The sequence below is a fragment of the Jaculus jaculus genome, chromosome 4 (genome assembly GCF_020740685.1).
Source record: "Jaculus jaculus isolate mJacJac1 chromosome 4, mJacJac1.mat.Y.cur, whole genome shotgun sequence".
NCBI lineage: Eukaryota > Metazoa > Chordata > Mammalia > Rodentia > Dipodidae > Jaculus > Jaculus jaculus.
In genome coordinates, this window is record NC_059105.1 from 37,789,421 (window position 1) to 37,801,599 (window position 12,179).

The following is a 12,179-nucleotide window of genomic DNA, read 5'->3' on the forward strand; positions in this document are numbered from 1 at the left end:
AGCCAAATAAGCACAAGGTAAAAAAAGAATAAAATGTTGGGGAGATGGCTCAGTACTTAAAAGGCTCTTGCTTGCAGATCATGGCAACACAGATTAAATTCCCTAGTACCCATGTAATGCTGGACAAAAATGCAAGTACACAGAGTTAATTCGCAATAGCCAACCTGTCCTTGCATATTCACTCTCTCAAATAAATTAATTGATCCTCTTACCTCTGCTGGGATTAAAGGTGTGTGCCACCATGCCCAGTTAATTATCTTTTTAAAAAAGATGAGGACAGGGCCGGAGAGATGGCTTAGCGGTTAAGCCCTTGCCTGTGAAGCCTAAGGACCGTGGTTCGAGGCTCGATTCCCCAGTACCCACGTTAGCCAGATGCACAAGGGGGTGCATGCATCTGCAGTTCGTTTGCAGTGGCTGGATGCCCTGGCGCACACATTCCCTCTCTCTATCTCTACCTGCCTCTTTCTCTCTCTGTCTGTCACTCTCAAATAAATAAATAAATAAAATAAACAAAAAAAATTTAAAAAAAAAAAGATGAGGACTGGAGAGATGACTCAGATTGCCTGAAAAGCCTAAGACCTGATTTTGATTCCCCAGTACCCATATAAATAAAGCCAGATGCATGAAGTGGCACATTAATCTGGAGTTTATATTGGCAAAAAGCCTTTGGACGCCCATTTTCTGTGTCCACCTCATTCTTTCTCCCACAAATAAAATTTCTGAAAAATAAGAACAAATTACTCACCTACTTTCTGTAAACATTTGCAGTATGTCAAATTATCTGAAATAATTTTTCCTAATTCAGGAAAGTGCCAGCCATACCACTCCCTACATCGCATAATGTAGTTGTTTAGTTCTTTATCCAAGTCATCTAGTAAGGCTGCAGAAAACGAAAACAGGGCAACATATTCAACATATACAACATGCAATTTGCCTACAATCATCTTCAAGTCTATGTATCATTCAGTGGCATCAGAGGAATTCATGTTGCTAAACTATTAGTATCAACCACTTCCAGAACTCTTTTCATCAACCCACACTGAAAATTCTAAATAGCTTGGCTTATTTTACTGTTTTGTTGCCTTCAGTGTACCATGTATGAGGACATCATAATTAAGGACAAACATTAAAGCTATACATTAGAAATGACATCTTATTTACCCTTCTGAGTATTCTTTTTCCCTCTTTGTTACAAATGACTGAGTTAAACTATATTCTAATTTTGATGTCTTAAAAAATTATTTCAGGGAGGCTGGAAGAGATGTAAGGTGTTTGCCTATCAAGTCTAAGGACCTAGGTTTGATTCCCTAGTACCCACATAAGCCAGATGCACAAGGTGGTGCCTGCCTCAAGTGCATTTGCAGGGGCTGGAGGTCCCGGCGGGCCCATTCTCTCTGCCTTCCCCTTTCAAATAAAAAAAAATAAATAAAATTGTTTGAGATGAGAAAGTCAGGAGGAAAAAAGCAGAGAACTAATGTCTGTAGTTTTTTGATTACTTACAGCGTTAACATTAACAGAAAAGGACAAGTGAATTAGTATGTATTGTTAATCACAAATCACACTGTCCACAAACTGTCCAATTTTTGTTAGCTTTTCTTCTTTTTTTTTTGGTTTTTTGAGGTAGGGTCTCACGGTAGCCCAGGCTGACCTGGAATTCACTAAGGTATCTCAGGGTGGCCTCGAACTCACGGTGATCCTCCTACCTCTGCCTCCCGAGTGCTGTGATTAAAGGCCTGCGCCACCACGTCCGACTTAGCTTTTAGTTTCTAATATACTATTCTGATTTATCTACTTGCACAAGTTCCACATACTCTTTCTTCAACAGACAGAAATGGTCTCAATTAATTAAAAAAACAGGAATAGAAAAATAAGAGGGCTGGAGAGATAGCTTAGAGGTCAAGGCATTTGCCTGCAAAGCTGAAGGATCCCAGTTCGTTTCTCCAGAACCCACATAAGCCAGATGCACAAGGGGGAACATGCATCTGGAGCTCATCTGCTGTGGCTGCAGGCCCTGATGCACTCTCTCTCTCTCCCTCCCTCCCTTCTTCTCTCTCAAATAAATTAAAGTATATTTTAAAAAAAGAAAAGCAAGAGTTTACCATGTACTTACAAATTGCCTGAACAATCATTGTGTCTACTTTATCAGCACTAAATTTCAATCTGTATCGCGACAGGCTGGGGAGGAGGAAGGAAATAAATTAGTAAGATACTGTATAGAAAAGGCAGGGTCTCACTTCAGCACAAGCTGACTCGAAACTCTAGCTACAGGCTAGTATTCAGCTCATAGGAATTTTCCGACCTCAGACTACTAAGTACTGTAATTAAAAGTATGCGCCACCAGGGAGATTCCTGATGCTCCTAAAACATTATAGGCCATTGCCGAGGCCCTTGGTTTCCAACCAGGAATGGATGGTAAGACCCTATTGCTGAAGATTCCACATACTTGGGCTGCAAGGCTACTGAGAAATCTTGCTGGAACTGAGCTGATAACCTCCTCCATGTAGACCAGCTGACAGAAAGATGGAAGAAGCCATTCTTCATGCAGGTCAATGGGAGAAAAGAGAAATCATCAGTGAAGATACTCATCAGCGGACACTGCAAGCCTTATAATTGGCCAGCCAGGCCAAATGAGCCAATGGGTGCAATAGTGGCACGTCTGTTATGGGGGAAACCAACTGCCCTCCAATTGGACTGGAGGCCCGCTCCATGGAAAGGGAATACATCCCTGATAATGAAAACTTAAAACAGGTGTAGTCATGAGCCCTAGGGGCGTAATGTCTGCTGTTGTCTGGCCAAATGTATATACTATGCTAATCAAAATGCCCAGTAAGCACTTCTGTTAATGTTCACACCCTTATATTAATGCTACTCTCACTTTTGGTTGAGAATCTTCTCTTTTCAGAGATGGCAGTGACCTTGGGATGACTCAGCAGGTATCATGGTGCTGGAAAGAAGTGACAGAAGAGTGCTCAGTACTGTAGTATCTCTATCACACCTTCAAAGACTCAGGGTTTAATGCGGAAAAGGTGGTGGAAAGAATGTAAGAGCCAAAGGAAGGGTAGGACTCCTTACAACATGCTCCCTCCAGATATAAAATGGCCTGGACATCCATGTCCTCATAGGGCCTGACACTACCTACACAAGACCATCATAAGAGGAGGAAAAGACCATGACATCAAAATAAAAGAGACTAGAGCCGGGCATGGTGGCGCACGCCTTTAATTCCAGCACTTGGGAGGCAGAGGTAGGAGGATCACAGTGAGATCGAGGCCACCCTGAGACTCCATAGTGAATTCCAGGTCAGCCTGGGCTACACTGAGACCCTACCTCGGAAAACCAAAAAAATAAAAAAATAAAGAAAGAAAGAAAGAAACTGACTGAGATGGGGAGGGGATATGATGGAGAATGGAATTTCAAAGGGGAAAGTGGGGGGGGGGGACGGTATTACCATGGGGTATTTTTTATAATCATGGAAAATGTTAATAAAAATTGAGAAAAAATTTAGAGGAAAAAAATTCAAGAAAACAATCTCATCTGTGGTAACTTAATAAAAAAATTCTTAACAATAAATTAAAAAAAAAAAAAAAACTATGTGCCACTATGCCTAGGGAAAGATACTTACTGAACAATGCCTTCTGGCCCAGGATCAATAGGTTAGGACTCATGTAAAGCTAGATGCAAAAATTGGCACATGCATGTGATGTTCATTTGCAGCAAGAAAACCTGGCATGCCTGCCCATAAACACAAACTTGCCTACCTCCAAAATGTGGCTCTGAAAAGAGAATTTAGCTTTTAACAAACTCATCTTCTTAAATATTTATTTGGGAGGGAGGGAACTGCCTGGGCTTTCAGTGCTGCAAATAAACTCCAAATAAACACGCCATAGCGTGCATCTGGCTTAGGTGGACACTGGGGAATGGAACCTGGGTCCTTAGGCTTGGCAAGCAAGTGCTTCAACCACTAAGTCATATCTCCAGCCCTAAAGTACTTTCAATTAACATTTATTAACCAGGCGTGGTAGAATACACCTTTAACACTTAGAAGGCACTGGGAGGAATATTGCCATGATTTTGAGGCTACTCTGAGACTTCATAATCAATTCGAGGTTAGCCTGGGCTAGGGCAGTAACAAAAACAAAAACAAAAATAGAATTATTTATTTCCATGTATAGAAAGCATGTGTTATCAGGGTCACATGCCTAGGCTGACCTGAAATTTGCTATGTAATCTCAGGGTGGCCTCCAACTCATGGTGAACCTCCTATCTCTGTCTCCTGATTGCTGAAAGTAAAGGCATACTCAACTCTGCCTGGCCTGCACCCCCTTTTGCATCTTGCTTTATGTGGATGCCAGGGAATTGAACCTCGCCCAGCAGGCTTTGCAAACCAACACCTTAAATTGCTAAGCCATCTCCCAAGCCCAGAATTAAATTCATGCTTATAACATTTAAAGATACCCTACCTCGAAAAACAAATTGAAAAAAAAGGTGGAGCGAAACCAGGGCCTGGTGGCACATGTCTTTAATCCCAGCACTTGGGAGGCACAATGTAGGAGGACAGCTGTGAGATTGAGGGCACCCTTAAGACTACATAGTCAACTCCAGGTCAGCCTGGACTAGAGTGAAACCCTACCTGGGGGGAGGGGCAACGGGGGACATTATATAAATGTTTATTGATTAAAAGTGAGCAGCTGCAGGAGATGGTGGCGCACATCTTTAATCCCAGTGCTTGGGAGGCAGAGGTAGGAGGATCACCGAGAGTTCAAGGCTACCCTGAGACGACATAGTGAGTTCCAGGTCAGCCTGAGCTAGGGTAAGATCCTACCTCACACACACAAAAAAAATATCTTACCTGTGGGCCAAACCAAGGCACATGGCTGTCATTTCGCGTGATTCAACCCCAGGGATTAAACCATCCATCTGTGATCGGATTCCTCTCATAAGTTCATTGACAACAGGACTATGGATACAACTGAGATTCAACTTTTCCTACAAGAACAGAATGATTTACATTAAATGAGAACTTTTTTCTGCAATTTTCATTTGTCTTTCTCTTTCTTTTCTTTCCTTAGTGTAACACAGAGTGGCTATGAAAAGTTGAAACAAACTAATGCTTCAGGCGTGGAGGCACATGCCTTTAATCCCAGCACTCGCACTCGGGAGGCAGAGGTAGGAGGATTGCTGTGAGTTTGGGGGCACCCTGAGACTCCATAGTGAATTACAGGTCAGCCTGGGCTAGACTGAGACCTTACCTGGGTGTGTGTGTGGGGGGGGGGGGGTGGTGGCAGCGGTTAATGATTCAGGTTTCCAAGTGCTGATATTATAGCTAAGGTAAACATTGTTGACATTACTTGACACATCAAAATTTGTCAGCCAGGTGTGGTGGTGCACACCTTAATCCCAGTACTCAAGAGTCATAAGTTAGAGGATTGTTAATGAGTTTGAGGCCACCCTGAGAATACAGAGTGAATCCCAGGTTAACCTGGACTACAGTGAGATCCAACCTTGAAAAACCAAAAAAATAAAATAAAGTGTGTTGGCGCATGCCTTTAATCCAACACTTGAGAGATTGAAAGATCACTCTAAGTAGCCAGCCTGTGATAGAGTGAAATCCCCCCCCCCAAAACAAAGGTGGGCTGGAATAATGGCTTAGTGGTTAAGGTGCTTCCCTACAAAACCAAAGGATTGGTTCTCCAGGATCTATGTAAAGCCATACGTACAAGGTGGTACGTGCATCTGTGGAGTTCATTTGCAGATAGAGGTCCTGGCATGCCCATTTTCTATCTGCCTCCTTCTCTTTCAAATAAAAATTTTTTAAAAATTAAGTTATTTATTTGAGGCCAAGTAAGGAAAAGGCTCATGCATCTGGAATTCATTTACAGTGGCAAAAGGTTTGGCGTGCCCATTCTCTTTCTACATCTCAAGTAATTTTTTTAAAAATTTATTTATAAAAATTATTTATAAAATTATTTATAAAAATTTATTTTTATTTGAGACAGGGAGGGATGGAACGAGAGAGAGAGAGAATGGGCGTGCCAGGGCCTCTAGCCACTGCAAATGAACTCCAGACACATGTGCAGTGTGCATCAGGCTCATGTAAGACCTGGAAAATCAAACCTGGGTCCTTAGGCTTCGCAGGCAAACGCCTTAACCACTAAGCCATATCTCCAGCCCATCAAATAATTTTTGTTCATTTTTATTTATTTTTGAGAATGACAGAGAAAGAGGCAGACAGAGAAAGAGAATGGGCACACCAGGGCCTCCAGCCACTGCAAACAAACTCCAGACGCATGCGCCCCCTTGTGCATCTGGCTAATGTGGTTCCTGGGGAATCGAGCCTTGAACCGGGGTCCTTAGGCTTCACAGGCAAGCGCTTAACCACTAAGCCATCTCTCCAGCCCATAATTTTTTTTTAATTCTATTTCATTTATTTACAAGAATGAAGGAGAAAGAGAATGGGTATACCAAGGCCTCTAGCCACTGCAAACTCCAGATCCCTGCATCATTTTGGGCACCTGGCTTTACATAGGTTCTGGGCAATCTAACCCTAGGTTGTTACACTTTGCAGGCAAGTGCTTTTACTACAGAGCCATTCTCCAGCACCCTCAAATAAATGTATTTACAAAACAAATTTCTGGCCAGGAGTGGTGGCACATGCCTTTAATCCAGCACTCAAGAGGCTAAAATAGTAGGACTTCCTTGAGTTCAAGGCCACCCTGAGACTAGCGAATTCCAGGTCAGCTTGGGCTGGAGTGAAACCCCATCCTGAAACCATCCCAAAATTACTAATTTTTAAAAAAAATACTAATTTGGGGCTGGAGAGATGGCTTATTGGTTAAGGCACTTACCTTGCAAAGCCAAAGGTCCTAGGTTTGATTCCCCAGGACACATGTAAGCCAGATGCACAAGATGGTGCATTACTTCTTTCTCTTCCCCCTTCTCCCACTGCCTCTCTCTCTCAAATAAATGAATAAAAATAAAGTATTTTAAAAAGTACGAATTTATTGAAGCCAGGCATGGTGGTGCACGCTTTAATCTCAGTCAAAAGGGTCATCAGAAGTATGTCATGATTGTATGTAAGATATTGAAGTAATAAGTACAGGGTTAAGGGTAATTAGCTATATGAGATCTTGTGGGGAGTCAGGTAGCTTTGTTAGTTAGTTTAAGGTGAATAAGGAATAAGACCCCAAAGTAATAAACGGAAATGTCCTTAAGCCTGCCCTTGCACAGATCTTTCCTCTCCTTGACTTACAGTTACCTAGAAGCCAGGCATGGTTCATGAGTTCAAAACCACCCTGAGACTACATAATGAAGTCAGCCTGGGCTAGAGCAAAATGCTGCCTCGGAGGGAAAAAGTTACCTAGATTTATTTTTCCATAAACAACCTGAACCCTTCCCAGAGAGGGAGCTCCCTTTCCCAGAATTTAAATTTGGATCCTAGCATTTTGGCTGGTTAACCTTAGCCCCCAAACCTGGCTTCATGACTGGCATCGTCTTAAGCCAGCCTTTAACCCAGACCAATCAGACCTTACTCTGGCTCACCTAATCCTGAAGGTAAAACCCTCCCACAATACGATTCTAAGTAGTCAGGGGGCAGGCCCCTCTTATGCTGGCTATTCATATCCTAAACTTTTAGATCCTGGTAAGCATCCCCTTGTCTCAGCCCAAGTGGACTGAAATGAAGGTAGACCCTTCCCCAACTCACACATGGGCTCTGACTGCTCCTGTACTTTTTTCTCTTTCCTTCTTTCTAATAAAGTCTCTAGGGCTGGACAGTGGCTTAGTAGTTAAGGCACTTGCCTGCAAAGCCAAAGGTACAACTCTCCAGGACTTACATAGCCACATGCACAAGTGGGCACATGGTTCCGCGGTTTACAGTGGCTAGAAGCTGTCACGCCCTCTCTGCCAGTATTTCTCTCTCACGCAAATAAACAAATAACCTTCCCCTCTGGTCTATAGATTTTAGTTTTTAAAACTCATAAGGAAAGAATCTGTAGTACCCTAAATTTATTGATGCTTTAGCTTGTAGTTGTACTGGCAAGGAACCCCAAAACTCACGTTTCAATCTCACTAACAGGCCTAGAATAAAAAGTCATGAATTTAACTCTATGATGCATGGCCATCCCAACTTTACCTTTATGACCCCTCCCAGTTTAGCATCAGCTACAGCCAGAGGTTCATGGGCTTCTTTAACTATTTTCTTCAGAACTTTTTTCAGCTGTTTATTGATTTTTCCCTCCATCAGAGCTGTGAATGCTTTTCAGGGGAAAAAAAAAAAAGTAGAATTACTGTTAAGAATTATAACTGTGAGAGCTTATCTCATCTAAAACATAGCAGAAAAAAAAATCACTTCCTCTTGAAAGAGCCAAATTGAATGCTTATATTTAAGTTGATCTATATTACAGATATATCATCAAACCTCTTCTTACAAGCCTATTGACACAGAAATTACTACTGTAGACAATCTGTTTAGATACTACTTTCCTCTGGCAAGTTCTTGATCTCCTGCTATGTAAAATCTCACCATCTTTAAGATATACCTTCATCTTCTTCCAGATCCACACAGACTAACACCGCTTTGGACATTTGCTTATGGTTAAAATATGCCTAGCAAGCAGGACATGGTGATGCATGCCTTTAATCCCAGGAGGATTGTTGTTGAGTTTGAGGCCACCCTGAGACTACACAGTGAATTACAGGTCATCCAGAGCTAGAGTGAGACCCTACCTCAAGAAAAAAAAAAGAGCGAGAGCGAGAGAGAGCGAGAAAGAGAGAGAGCGAGAGAGAGAGAAATAAAACATGCCTACCAACATCCCTTTCTGCAGTCACACAATTTACTCTACTAGTCAGTTATTTCCTTTCTTACCTCCTAGAGTGGCAATTAGTTTTTTAAGGGCTTTTTTTTTAATGGTCCATCCATTTCTCTCTCAAATAAACAAATGAAAATGAAGTATTTTTAAGCTTAGCATAGTGATTCATGCCTTTAATCCCAGAACTCATAAGGCAGAAGTAGGAGGATCGCTATGAGTTCAAAGCCAGCCTGCGACTACATAATTCCAGGTCAGCCTAAGTTAGACCAAGACCCTACCTCAAAATGAAAAAAAAAAAAAAAAAAGAGCTGCAGGTATGGCTTAGCAGTTAAAACACTTGCCTGCAAAGAAAAGGACCCATGTTCTACTCTCTAGACTCGTCTGTGGTGGCTGGCGGCCCAGGCGCACCCTCTCTCTCTCTCAAATCAATAAGTAAAAGTAAATATAAAAAAAAAAAAAAAGTTGGATAAGCCAGTCATAGTGGCGCATGCCTTTAATCACAGCATTCAGGGGACAGAGGTAGGAGGACTGATGTGAGTTCGAGGCCACTGTTTGACTACATAGTGAATTCCAGGTCAGCCTGGACTAGAGTGAGACCATGCCTTGAAAAACAAAATTTTTTTGAAAAAATAATATTCTGGAGCTGGAGAGATGGCTTAGCTGTTAAGGCGTTTGCCTGTAAAGCCTAGCAACCCAAATCTGATTTCCCAGTACCCATTTAGAGCTAGATGCACATGGTGTTGCATACATATGGAGTTCGTTTGCAGTGGCCAGGGGCCCCAGAATGGCTATCCTATCTCTCAATATTTTTTTAAAAAAATATGCCAAGAGGGTAGAAATGCTACACAAATCAGAATCCAGAAGAGCTAAAGGTACAATCTACTAAGTAATGCCCATTAGAGTTGAAGCAATAACCAACACAATTTTTCTTGTGATTTTACCAAAATCTACCCGTTCTTCAAAAAAAAAAAAAAAAAAATGCCAGGTATGCTGACATGAGCCTTTAGTCATAACACTTGGGAGACAGAAGTAGCCAGTCTGGGGCCACAAAGTGAGTTTCAGGTCACACTGGGTTAAAGTGAGACTGCCTCAAATCAAACAAACAAAAAGGATTTATTTGCAAGTGTACATAGGCTCTTGATTAACACGATTATGCCACTTTTGGTCCAGCTTACATGGAGTGGCATGGGACTAGAACACAGGGGAGCACACTTCACAAGCCAGTCTCTTTAACCTTTAAGCCACCTTTGCGGCCCTGCCACCTCCTGCCATTCTTCAAGCTTTGAGGTAGGTTGTGTGATGATACATTACCTTACCAGAATCATATAATGTGAAAAAGTAAGCCAAGTGTGGTGGCCCAGGCCTTTAATCCCAGCATTCAGGAGGCTGAGGTATGAGGATTGCTGTGAGTTCAAAGCCATGCTAGGACTACAGTGAGTTCTAGGTCAGTCTAGACTAAAGTGAGATCCTGCCTCAAAAAGAAAGGAAGTGAAATTCGTCCCACTGTTGGATCTTCCCTTAAGCTACCCTCACAAAGGGCAGCATAATTAGAGGGCCTCCCTCCCAGTTTTCAAAGTACTATCTTCTCCCTGTTGCAGATTAACAAAAGCATTTATTTGCACTTAATTTTAAGCCATAGTTTTCCTTACTGCCATCTTTAAATTTTATCAACTGATTGGCTGATTAGTAACAACTCACTAAATAATCAGCCTGTCCCACTTTCCCTAACACTTAAATTCAGAAAACATTAATACCTACTTATATCACTTCAGGATTGGGAAAAAAAAAAAAAAGCTCTCTCTAGGGCTGGGGAAATGGCTTAGCAGTTAAGGCTAAGTTCAGTTCCCCAGGACCCACTTAAGCCAGATGCACAAGGATGCACATGCATCTGGAGTTCCTTTACAGTGGTTGGAGGCTCTAGCATGGCAATTCCCTCTTCTCCTTTCTCTCTCAAATAAATAAAATATGTTTTTTAAAAATTCACTCTGCTTATCCTATCATGAAGTCAGACTGAATGACGTCTAAATTCTAAAACTGTGTTCTCTCATAAACAAAACCCCTATGCCCCTCTGTAGTTGAAGTGAAGGCATACATACTCTTTAAATACTCATTTGTTTTCCTAATTTTTAAGAATACTAATATACTTTTATGAACTAAAACATACATCCTAGAGCGTTTTATTATTACTGATTTCTTCAAGTATCTATCTGACTACCCTCAGTTTTATTTTGGGATTAAAATTAAGAGAGCTGGGCATAGTGACATAGGCCTTTAATCCCAGCACTTGGGAGGCAGAGGTAGGAGTATCTCCATGAGCTAGAGACCCTACCTCGGGAAGAAAAAACAAAACAAAACAGGAGAGAGAGCTGTGTACTTGACCACATTACCTTGGTCCTTGTAGAACAGTTTTACTAAATTGTGCTTCAGAATTAGGCTGTTGGTTTCCACAGGGAGATCAATTTAACCACTTCTCACCTCACATCACAAGGGGAAAACCAACCCTATGGTGAAAAAAGCTAACTCAATGTTGTCTCAGTGGTAGTGACGAATTTGAGTTAGATCACTTAAAACTCAGTTCTATGAAGAATGCATCATTGACAACATTGAATAAGGTTAATTCAAGCAACAGAAGAAAATAGCCTTTGAATAAGGGGAAAAATGTCATTTTAAAACTTAAAATAAAAAAATTACCTGCTAATGCTTCTGCTGTATCCTGAAATTTCTCAAAATGTTTTAGCTTTACTCTAGAATTTAAAAAGAGAGAAAACATTATGGGTGTATACTGATTCTGTAAAATCTGTGGCAGGGCTAAGTTCTGCATTTTCTCATAGCATATACTAATAAAGAACTTTTCAGGTTAGCAGTGGTGGTGCATGCCTATAATTCCAGGTACACAGGTGACTGAAATAGCAAAATCACAAGCTCACAGCCAGCCTGCTTAACTCAGGGACATCTTGTCCTAAATTAAAACAAAAATCAGAGCTAACAGTGTTATTTCAGGGGTAGAGGACATGCCTAGCATATTCAAGAAACTGGATGCAGCCAGTTGTGGTGGTGCATATCTTTAATCTCAGCACTTGAGAGGCGGAGGTAGGAGGATCACCACAGATTCTAGGCCACTCTGAGATAGTGAATTCCAGGTCAGCCTGAGCTAGAGTGAAACCCTACAAATGTAAAACAAATTTAAAAAATGGGGGGAAGGAAGGTATCACCATGAGATATTTTTTATAATCATGGAAGTTGTTAATAAAAAAGTTCAATCCTTAACATTGCCACAAAAATACCTCATACCCCCAAACCCCTAAAACAAAAAACATCACTGACAATTGGTTTGTAGAATGAAAATATTTTCCTCAAAATGTAACACAAAGC

At 41.4% G+C, this 12,179-nt stretch overlaps 1 protein-coding gene and 1 non-coding gene across 4 annotated transcripts in view; both read right to left on the reverse strand.

Moving 5' to 3' along the window:
* Positions 1-12,179, reverse strand: part of Nop58 (NOP58 ribonucleoprotein) — a 34,879-nt gene that overhangs the window by 13,550 nt on the left and 9,150 nt on the right. Inside the window, exons 2-7 of one of the 3 annotated variants that reach the window (XM_045148063.1) lie at positions 11,499-11,551; positions 11,195-11,308; positions 8,132-8,253; positions 4,850-4,986; positions 2,111-2,175; positions 746-880 (exon numbers count right to left, since the gene is read on the reverse strand). In XM_045148063.1, coding sequence (XP_045003998.1) covers positions 746-880; positions 2,111-2,175; positions 4,850-4,986; positions 8,132-8,239 — 445 coding nt within the window. In that variant the 5' untranslated portion in view covers positions 8,240-8,253; positions 11,195-11,308; positions 11,499-11,551. The remainder of the gene's footprint in view (positions 1-745; positions 881-2,110; positions 2,176-4,849; positions 4,987-8,131; positions 8,254-11,194; positions 11,309-11,498; positions 11,552-12,179) is intronic. The other 2 variants (XM_045148060.1, XM_045148061.1) reach the window with 2 other exon arrangements.
* On the reverse strand, positions 11,328-11,415 carry LOC123460539. The gene has a single exon (XR_006637082.1). It is a non-coding gene; the product is annotated as a small nucleolar RNA SNORD70 (small nucleolar RNA).